The sequence below is a fragment of the Oncorhynchus masou genome, chromosome 13 (genome assembly GCF_036934945.1).
Source record: "Oncorhynchus masou masou isolate Uvic2021 chromosome 13, UVic_Omas_1.1, whole genome shotgun sequence".
Taxonomy (NCBI): domain Eukaryota; kingdom Metazoa; phylum Chordata; class Actinopteri; order Salmoniformes; family Salmonidae; genus Oncorhynchus; species Oncorhynchus masou.
Genome location: NC_088224.1, coordinates 29,334,671 through 29,346,103, shown reverse-complemented (window position 1 = coordinate 29,346,103; position 11,433 = coordinate 29,334,671). Strand labels below are relative to the sequence as shown.

General features: G+C 42.7%; 1 protein-coding gene across 1 annotated transcript in view; it reads right to left on the bottom strand.

The window, feature by feature from the left end:
• Window positions 1–2,930: 2,930 nt before the first annotated feature.
• The window catches only part of LOC135552061 (phosphatase and actin regulator 4A-like), a 34,678-nt gene continuing 26,175 nt past the window's right edge, over window positions 2,931–11,433 (bottom strand). Inside the window, 7 exon segments of the mRNA XM_064983438.1 lie at window positions 2,931–4,697; window positions 4,854–4,930; window positions 7,238–7,375; window positions 7,598–7,659; window positions 8,409–8,464; window positions 8,552–8,705; window positions 9,993–10,237. Of these exon segments, the coding sequence (XP_064839510.1) occupies window positions 4,682–4,697; window positions 4,854–4,930; window positions 7,238–7,375; window positions 7,598–7,659; window positions 8,409–8,464; window positions 8,552–8,705; window positions 9,993–10,237 (748 nt within the window). The 3' untranslated portion in view covers window positions 2,931–4,681.

The window sequence follows — 11,433 nt, the reverse complement described above, 5'->3', positions numbered from 1 at the left end:
TTAGTGTCCCACTCCTTGAAAGCGGCAGCTCTAGCCTTTAGCTCGATGCGGATGTTGCCTGTAATCCATGGCTTATGGTTGGGATATATACGTACGGTCACTGTGAAGCTGATGACTGAGGTGATATACTCCAATGCCATTGGATGAATCCCGGAACATATTCCAGTCTGTGCTAGCAAAACATTCCTGTAGCGTAGCATCCATGTCATCTGACCACTTCCGTATTGAGTGAGTCACGAGTACTTCCAGATTTAATCTTTACTTGTAAGCAGGAATCAGGAGGATAGATTTATGGTCACAGACTTGCCAAACAGAGGGCAAGGGAGAGCTTTGTAAGCGTCTCTGTGTGTGGAGTAAAGGTGGTCAAGAGTTTTTTTCCCCTCTGGTTGCACATGTGACGTGCTGGTAGAAATGAGGTGAAACGGATTTCAGGTTTGCCTGCATTAAAGTCCCCGGCCACTAGGAACACCACTTCTGGATAAGCATTATCTTGTTTTCTTATGGCCTCATACAGCTGGTTGAGTGCGTTATTAGAGCCAGCATCAGTTTGAAGTGGTAAATAGACAGCTACAAATCATATGTATAACCTCTCCTGGTAGATAGTGTGGTCTACAGCTTATCATAATGTACTCTACCTGAGGTGAGCAATACCTAAAGACCTCTTTAATATCAGACATTGCGCACCAGCTGTTACTGACAAATAGACACACACCCCCACCACTCCCCACTCTTATCAGACATAGCTCCTCTGTCCTGCCGAAACATAGAAAATCTTACCAGCTCCATATTTTCCGTGTCGTCGTTCAGCCTAGACTCGGTTAAACATAAGATAAATGTCCCGTTGGAAGGATAGCCTTGATCGTCTATCATCCATTTTATTTCCCAATGATTGCACGTAGGCCAATAGAACGGATGGTAGTGGAGGTTTACTCACTCCCCTACGAATTCTCAGAAGGCAGCCAGACCTCCGCCCCCTTTTTCTCTGTCTTTTCTTCACGTAAATGACAAGGATTTGGGCCCGTCCCCGAGAAAGCAGTGTATCCTTCGTAATTGACTAGGCAATAGGATAGATAAGAAAAAAGTACAGAATAGGAGCAGTATATGATGAATGTGAACGTGTGTTGGCAGCATGCGCGTGTGTGTGTGTGTGTGTGTGTGGGGGGGGGGCAGAGTTTATCAAGCTCTGTTAAGTTAGATGGTTAGATGGGGAGCAACAGTGAACATTAATCTTCAAGTCTTTCCACAGATTTGAAATGGGATTCAAGTGTGGGCCACACAATGACTTTCAAATTCTTGTTCTGAAGCCATTCCAGTGTTGCTTTGGCTGTATGCTTGAGGTCATTGTCCTGTTGGAATGTAAATCTTCTCATCAGTCTAAGATTATTTGCACTCTGAAGCAGGTAGGTTCAAGGATTTCCCTGTATTTGGCTGCATTAATTTGGCTCCATTCAAGGCATCCACATAGCACGATGTTGCCACAACCATGCTTGTGACAGTAGGGATGGTGTTCGATGGGTGTTGAGCTGTGCCTGGCTCTCCAGACAGGGCTTTTCATTCAGGCCAAAGAAGTACATTTTTATTGGTTGCAACAAATCTGATAAATGCACAACTATGGGGTTGGCTTAGATTGTTAACAACATGTAAAATATATTTACTTTCCAAATGTTTATTGAAAACAATTACATTTGCACAATGTGCATACTGTACATAGTTACAGCTGTTGGTTAGCTAGTAAATGTTTGTCATATTGGCATAGACATGACAAGAGTCAAGATAGGGTACGAGCCAACTACGACTCCCCACATGGCAGCTTCTTACCAATGTTGCCAACTATCTGACCAATCCGAATCATAACACCACAGGCATCAGATGCGCACGCATCATGTGTGACATTGTCAGCCAACCCGTTTAAAGTGGGCATAGAGTCCGTGCAAGACAGTTCACTAAATGTATACCCAGAGTATTTAGCAGTCTTATGGCTTGGGGGTAGAACCGGTCCAAGAGCAGATGGTCCAGTACCGTTTGCCCGGATGGTAGCAGAGTGAACAGTCTATGGCTTGAGTGGCTGAAGTCTTCGTTCATTTTCCGGGTCCTCCTCTGACACCGGCTGATATAGAGGTCCTGGATGGCAGGGAGCTCGGACCTAGTGCTGTACTGTGCCACCCAAACCACCCTCTGTAGCACCATGCGATCGAGGGTGGTGTATTTGCCATAGCAAGCAGTGATGCAGCCAGTCAAGATGGTCTCGATGGTGCAGCTGTTCTGAATGACGTTGGTATCGGTAAGGAGAGGACCCACTGATGGCTATTGTGGGTGGAACACATTGTCCACAATTGATAGTCCAATGACTCAATGAAAGAAAAAAATGAAACAATAAAAAACAGAATACATCAGCAAAGATGAAAGGCAATGAAGAAAGAAAGAGTGGAAGAATATTAGATATTCACTTTGCTAAAAAACTTGCATAACAATATTCTACAGCTAATTGGCTTAGAAGAACTAACATGAGGTCGAGTGGGCACAATGAACACGTCTCTATTACGTGGCTTGATAATTAGCATTTCAAAGGCTGTAAAGAGGAGCACATTTAAGGACCCGATTTAAAACTTGGGGTTTGATGTGCAGTATGATATAACACGTCTGATCAAGGAAGGCTGTTTATCCCCTGTATCAACAGTTGAAGAAGAATACAAGAACACTATTACCAGAGTTAGGCTACACGTTTCATCTGCATGTATGACGATAGTGAAGGTTCATAATAGTTTGATGGCTATTGTTGACCCAAAACACACAACGTTTCCCTGAGATTTCCACCCAGAAGAGGTTGAAGATGCAGCCAAACAATAGAGCTTGTACAGTATAATACTGCCCTCGCCTGGAGTATATTTCAAAAGGCAAGTGGTTGGGATAATGACAACTTGACAACATTCTTTAGGATGATAAACCATTTATTTTAATTTGAGTGAGAGTTGACCATTCATTTATACAGTAGGTTTGCAAATCATTTTAAAGATCTCTTTATAAAAAACCAAACATCTGTAAAATAAGGGAACCCTGTTTCGGTACCAATTTCTGTAACATTATTCGAAAATAGCACTGTTGTAACACTTTAATTACATTTAAAAACAAATTTGTTTTAACATTAGGAAGACGTAATATAAAGTCAATTAAATCAATCTACAGGATAAGTCTATACAGCTGAGGCCAACCAATGACCTACATACACAAAGTAACAATGTGAAGTAAAAATATATCCATGTTCCTGCCGCAGTCTTTCAAAACCAACCGTTAAATAATTATAGTGTACGTAAGCTTTAGGTTGTGTCTTAAATTATATTAGTTCTAACGTTTCAAATTGTACAACTTCCTTATTTTTTTTGTTACTTTAAATGTCCATTTTAACAATATGGTTCCTTATTACTACGCTGAACAAACGATTAGTCAGCTTATATTATGGGCTGTCACAAAATCACTTAGATAATCAACAGAACACAGTTAAAATGCACATCATTGTGTATGGGGACAATGGAGCAATGCTGAATAAGGTCTATGTAACACAGCTAGATAGCTGACTAGTAGACACTACATTTGAGTTTCAATTTAACTAAATGTCTTGTGGTTGGACAACTAAACCCATCACCGACATGTAGGCTAGCTATAGCCACTTCACATTTACTCCGTACAGTTTCCGTACCACTCCATGTATTGTCCCATTAGAGATAAGGGTGGTACCATTGGGTACCCATAAACACACGTTTGAGGGTTTCACCAGCGTCATGTAGTCTAACAAAGTTCTGTATCACATTTAGTTGAACATTAAATCATTAATACTACCGTGTACTAATGTTGACCATCGTCATGATCAACAATCAGTATGTATACAATTATTTTCTGTTCACAATTAAAAATAGGGAAAAGTGTTGAAGGAACTCTAAAAACCAGGTACAGTAAAGGCCTCTTGGGAACATTCTTGCTTTAGGGAACGACAAAGAATGGAGGTGATGTGAGGAACAAAACAGGACATCCTTTGTCACAATCGCCGTCTGTCCCTCTTGTCCTTCCTATTCTGATAGTCAGTGTTGGCACAGGGAATCTACAAAATGGCAGCTGAAATAGGCCTAAACCACAAAACCTCGTCCAGCTAGTTCTTCTCCAGCTCTCCCTGTGGGGTTGTCTGGTCAGGCAGATCAACGCTGGAGTACAGTAGTACCAGTAGTCCCATGGATTCATATGCAAGGGGTTGGACCGATGGAGGTCACCTCTAGTCCATGGTTTTAACAGTAAGTGGTTTGACCAAGAGGCCAAATCCCTAGTCCATGGTTTTAGATGCAAGTCGTTTATCTATAGGCCACACTTCTAGTCTGTGGTTTTAACAATGACTGGATAGACTGAGGGGCCACATCCATAGTCCATGTTCACAGACAGGCTATACCTCTTGTCCATGGTTAGACAGGCTATACACCTCTCGTCCATGTTTAGACAGGCTATACACCTCTAGTCCATGGTTTCAGATGTAGCCATCAACAGTGTTCCTTACAGGAGAGGAACAGGCTTGTGCAGGACAGGGGGCTGTGGATATTGCAGTCACCAGGGGTCTGTGTGCTCCGTATTGCATTCCTGCAACCCCCCGGCTCAGTATTGCATTTAAGTGCTTGCTCTGCAGCCGGGCCAAGGAGCACAGCTAAGGCCGATGGAATCTGAGGAGTGGGGACAGAGAAAAGTCATAATGTGCACTGGCTAAGACGATCTAGGGTTTCAACTTGCAAAATCTTAGAGAAACCTTGGTTCGTTTGGGGTCCCGGATCAGGGTATGAGTAAATAAAATAAATATTGGTAATGGATAGGACACAAACCTGGTATAGATCCTGCTTTCTTCGTGAACCTCCATCTCAGAGCTCTTGAACTCGTTCAGTTCCTTGCGGATGGCAGCCTAGATTGAATAGAATAGAGAGCAAAGATTGAGTCAGGTGTTATGTGATGCACTGTACATAGAGCAACATCCTGGAGCAGGTCTACTCGTTAGTAATGTACAGTACAGAAACAGATCAATAGATCAGTGCCTATAGTTCAGAATCAGTCTTTTTTTTGGATATGAATAAATTGAAAATGGAGCCACAGAGTATGTTCTCTCCAGCTGTCAAGCATATTTGCGATGGCACACTGCCCCATATCCAAATACTGGCACCTCAAAACTCATAAATATCAACCTCTGAAGATTTTAACTTGTCATTAAAAGTCCTGCAAATTTAAAAAACAAAACAGCAAATGATTTAAGACCTCAGTTTTAATCAAAGAAATGGTCAAACTATTTTTCCTCAGGGATTTTAAACCTCTGAACAGCAGAAAGTATGCAATAATTTGTGTTTCAACCTCTTCTCCTAGCTTAACTGGTATACTCTGGGGACAACTCAGCAAAGCCATTAAGCAGCGGTTATATTGCATTCCTGGGATTTTAGTTTGACATGGTATACAGTTGAAGTCAGAAGTTTACATACACATAGGTTGGAGTCATTAAAACTCGTTTTTCAACCACTCCACAAATTTCTTGTGAACAAACTATAGTTTTGGCAAGTCGGTTAGAACATCTACTTTGAGCATGACAAGTCATTTTTCCAACAATTGTTAACAGACGGATTATTTCACTTGGTCAGAAGTTCACATACACTAAGTTGACTATACCTTTAAACAGCTTGGAAGATTCCAGAAAATTATGTTATGGCTTTAGAAACTTCTGATAGGCTAATTGACTTCTTTTGAGTCAATTGGAGGTGTACCTGTGGATGTATTTCAAGGCCTACCTTCAAACTCAGTGCCTCTGACATCATAGGGAAATCAAAATAAATCAGCCAAGACATTAGAAAAAAAAATTGAAGAACTCCACAAGTCTGGTTCATCCTTGGGAGCAATTTCCAAATACCTGAAGTAACACGTTCATCTGTACAAACAATAGTACGCAAGTATAAACACCATGGGACCACGCAGCCGTCATACCGCTGAGGAAGGAGACGTGTTCCGTCTCCTCGAGATGAACGTACTTTGGTAAGAAAAGTGCAAATCAATCCCAGAACAACAGCAAAGGACCTTGTGAAGATGCTGGAGGAAACAGGTACAAAAGTATCTATATTCACAGTAAAACTAGTCGGGTTATATCGACATAACCTGAAAGGCTGCTCAGCAAGGAAGAAGCCACTGCTCCAAAACCGCCATAAAAAAGCCAGACTACGGTTTGCAACTGCATATGGGGACAAAGATCGTACTGTTTGGAGAAATGTCCTCTGGTCTGATGAAACAAAAATAGAACTGTTTGGCCATAACGACCATCGTTATGTTTGGAGGAAAAGGGGATGGCAAGCAGAAGAACACCATCCCAACCGTGAAGCACGGGGGTGTCAGCATCATGTTGTGGGGGTGCTGTGCTGCAGGAGGGACTGGTGCACTTCACAAACTAGATGCCATCATGAGGCAGGACAATTATGTGGATATATTGAAGCAACATCTCAAGACATCAGTCAGGAAGTTAAAGCTTGGCCGTCATCTTCCAAATGGACAATGACCCCAAGCATACTTACAAAATTGTGGCAAAATGGCTTAAGGACAACACAGTCAAGCTATTGGAGTGGCCATCACAAAGCCCTGACATCAAGCCTATAGAAAATGTGTGGGCAGAACTGAAAAGGCGTGTGCGAGCAAAGAGGCCTACAAACCTGACTCAGTTACACCAGCTCTGTCAGGAGGAATGGGCCAAAATTCACCCAACTTATTGTGGGAAGCTTGTTGAACGCGACCCAATACGTTTGACCCACCTTAAACAATCTGAAGGCAATGCTACCACATACTAATTGAGTGTATGTAAACTTCTGACCCACTGGGAATGTGATGAAAAAAATTAAAGCTGAAATAAAATCACTCCACTATTATTCTGATATTTCACATTCTTCAAATAAAGTGGTGATCCTAACTGACCAAAGACAGGGAATCTTTACTAGGATTTATTGTCAGGAATTGTGAAAAACTGAGTTCAAATGTATTTGACTAAGGTGTATGTAAATTTCCCACTTCAACTGTATGTCTGGAATTCCAAACCCTGCTGAAATGGTTAAGTAAAAGAACCTCAGGACTTCCTAGTATAAAGGTACAAAGATGTTAAAGCTGTATCACTGTACTATAGTGGAAGAGCACTCTTACCAATCTTTTACAATCTACAATGCATTTAGTTAGTCGCTTAACTGCGACTCACCTTGTCAGAGGGAGTGAGCTTAGTCCAAGGTTTGTCAGCACGGCGGTCGTAGTCTTGAGTCGTGGTACACTCTACGTACTCATGGAAACGCAGGATCTTCCTGGCCTGAAGCTCTGCTATGGTGGGCCTCTGGGACAGCTGGGGGGAGGTAGAGAGAAAACACACTGAGTGACTACTGTCCAACTAAAATGATAAACTCTGGTTAGTTACATTTGAGTGTTTTATTTCTATATCCGTGTACGATGGCTTTGTCACCGGTGTGTGTGTATGCACGTTGGTGTACTGTATCTAAATGTGTTTCAATTCTGCAGTGTTTGTGTGTGTTAGGTGTGTGTGTGTGTGAGAGTGAGTCTGGCTAACCTTTCTGGTGAGTCTGCGCTTGATCTCGCTCCGCTCTGCCCTGATATCAGCTTCGTTCCTGGCTACAATAAGACAAGACATTCCATTCCATCAGAGACAGAACAAAAACATGCCTCTAGTCAGAGAGAGAAAATGGTAGACTGGACCAGGGCCCATATTCACTAAGCGTATCAGAATAGGAGTGCTGATCTAGAATCCGTTTTTCCCTTTTAGATCATAATGAATATGATTATATGGTCAGGGGGGGACCTGATCCTAGACCAGCACTCCGGGCCCTGAGCTTCTCCTGGCGTCTTCACAGGAGTAACGGGAGTCGTTTTAATCAGTCTTTACCCTCTGGGACAAGGAAGTGCATTGTCTTAGATACACTGCAGTCTGAACATTATGTAGTCCTTTTACAGAGCTTTTAAGTAGTGCTTTCAGAGTCTAAAGAAAACCAGAAGACAAACATGAAAAACTTTACCTGTAGGCTACATGAGTGAAAATACCTTTTGGACAATATATCAAATTCTAAAAAGTGTTGGCACTACCATTTTGGTGCCAATGCTAAACTCAAGAACAAACAAGAGCAATGGTCAAATTGCACCATGAATCAAGTCATCGCTTTTATTTTATGTAAGTACTCTTACAGACCACAAGGGGGCATCTATAGGGCAGACAGACTGATGTATCGTAATAGATTGTTTTGGGTCACTAGTAAAACCAGAGAGATGCTGGTCTTTCTAGAGGTGAAGGACATTAAACCAACTGCGAGGGGAGATGAACCATGAAGTTGATATTGACTGACAGAGAAAGAGGGAAAGAGAGTTACCTGGAAGGATGTTTCTCTGCTCCAACTCCTCTGCTGTGGGTCTCTGACTCAACCTCCTGATGAGAGAAACACACAACACACACACATTTAGGGTAGGGGAACAACACCCTCCCCAACTCACAGCGATCTCTAGATGTAGTTACCTGTTGAGCGTGGTACCGATCTTGTTCTTGAGTGCCTCCCACTGCTCTCTGCTCTGCCAGCCGACTCCGTCTTGTCCCTCTCCTCCCTCCCGCTCTTCTCTCTCCAGCTTCAGGGCCAGGGTGTCCTTCCTCGTCACACGGCTGGCCAAGGCACCTGGGTGGTGCAGACAAACAGTTCCAGTAACATAGGACAATACTTTTGCTCTACATCACATTTGAAAATTGTAAACTTCAGATTACACTTCTCATTTGGGTTAACACGGAACCCAAACCGGCAACGCGCGTGTGTCATCGTGCATAAATGTATTTTGTCCCCCCCCCCCACACCAAACGCGATCAAGACACGCAGGTTAAAATATCAAAACTAACTCTGAACCAATTACATTAATTTGGGGACAGGTCGAAAAGCATTAAACATGTATGGCAATTTAGCTAGTTAGCTTGCACTTGCTAGATAATTTGTCCTATTTAGCTAGCTTGCTGTTACTAGCTAATTTGTCCTGGGATATAAACATTGAGTTGTTATTTTACCTGAGATGCACAAGGACCTCTACCCCGACAATTAATCCACACATAAAACGGCCCATGGAATCATTTCTAGTCATCTCTCCTCTTTCCAGGCTTTTTCATCTTTGAACTTATATGGTGATCGCATCTAAACTTTCATAGTATTACCACGACAACAAAGTTCGTCTTTCAATCACCCACGTGGGTATAACCAATGAGGAGATGGCACGTGGGTACCTGCTTCTATAAACCAATGAGGAGATGGGAGAGGCAGGACTTTCAGAGCGATCTGCGTCAGAAATAGGAATGACTTCTATTTTAGCCCTTGGCGTCGCAGACGCTCGTTGACGTGCGCGAGCAGTGTGGGTGCAATAATTGAATAACATGGATTTCTAAATGTATTTTGCGGCTCACGCGACGTGTCCGGTCTGGTCAGCATGTTAGCTTTACCTGCAAGTAGTAAAATACATACAATGAAGGAAGAAAATAGAAAGACCGATTTGGAATATCCCTTATTGATACTTTTTTTACTAATAATGAAAGGGCCTTCCTTGATAGTACTGTACTTACTTTGAGTTTGACATTGACATCTACACCAGACCCATGTGGCATTATCACCAGACTTGACATCTACACTAAACCCATGTGGCATTATCACCAGACTTGACATCTACACCAGACTTGACATCTACACCAGACCCATGTGGCATTATCACCAGACTTGACATCTACACCAGACCCATGTGGCATTATCACCAGACTTGACATCTACACCAAACACATGTGGCATTATCACCAGACTTCACATCTACAGCAGACACATGGCATTATCACCAGACTTCACATCTACACCAGACACACGTGGCATTATCACCAGACTTCACATCTACACCAGACACACGTGGCATTATCACCAGACTTCACATCTACTTACTTGGTGGATCGTCGTCCTCGTCTTCATCGTCATCTCTGTAGAGGATGGGTCCGTCAGAGTCTGTCTCCTCATCCTCCTCACTACTGTCTCCGGGCCCCCGGCCCTCTGGGATGACACTGACCCTGGGATCGACCACCAGACCCCTCCTGCTCCTGGGCTCCAGCTCAGGCTGCCTGGGGGGCAGAATCCTTCTGGGGTGAAGCTTCTCCAACTCCTCCTCCATGTCAAAGTCATCATCCTCAGGTCTGGAGAGAGAGGGACAAATGTTCATTGAATCTGACTGTTGAATAGAGAGTGATCAAGTGGGTATGATGTATGCATATACAGTTGAAGTCGGAAGTTTACATACACTTAGGTTGTAGTCATTAATACTCGTTTTTCAACCAAACTATAGTTCTGGCAAGTCGGTTAGGACATCTACTTTGTGCATGACACAAGTCATTGTTCCAACAATTGTTTACAGACAGATTATTTCAGTTATAATTCACTGTATCACAATTCCAGTGAGTCAGAAGTTTACATACACTAAGTTGACTGTACCTTTAAACAGCTTGGAAAATTCCATAAAACTAATGTCATGCTTTAGAATCTTTCTAATAGGCTAATTGACATCATTTGAGTCAATTGGAGGTGTACCTGTGGATGTATTTCAAGGCCTACCTTCAAACTCCAAAAATCAAAATAAATCAGCCAAGACTTCAGAAAAAAAAATGTAGACCTCAACAAATCTGGTTCATCCTTGGGAGCAATTTTGAAACGCCTGAAGGCATCACGTTCATCTGTACAAACAATAGTACGCAAGTATAAACACCATGGGACCACGAAACCGTCATACCGCTCAGGAAGGAGACTTGTTCTGTCTCCTAGAGATGAACGTACTTTGGTAAGAAATGTGCTAATCAATCCCAGAACAACAGCAAAGGACCTTGTGAAGATGCTGGAGGAAACAGGTACAAAAGTATCTATATTCACAGTAAAACTAGTCGGGTTATATCGACATAACCTGACAGGCTGCTCAGCAAGGAAGAAGCCACTGCTCCAAAACCGCCATAAAAAAAAGCCAGACTACGGTTTGCAACTGCACATGGGGACGAAGATGGTACTTTTTGGAGAAATGTCCTCTGATCTGATGAAACACAAATAGAACTGTTTGGCCATAATGCCCATCATTTTGTTAGGAGGAAAAAGGGGGAGGCTTGCAAGCCGAAGAACACCATCCCAACTGTGAAGCACAGGGGTTGTGGGGGTGCTGTGCTGCAGGAGGGACTGGTGCACTTCACAGAATAGATGGCATCATGAGGCAGGACAATTATGTGGATATTTTGAAGCAACATCTCAAGACATCAGTCAGGAAGTTAAATCTTGGTCGCAAATGGGTTTTCCAAATGGACAATGAACGCAGGCAAACTTCCAAAGTTGTGGCAAAATAGCTTAAGGACAA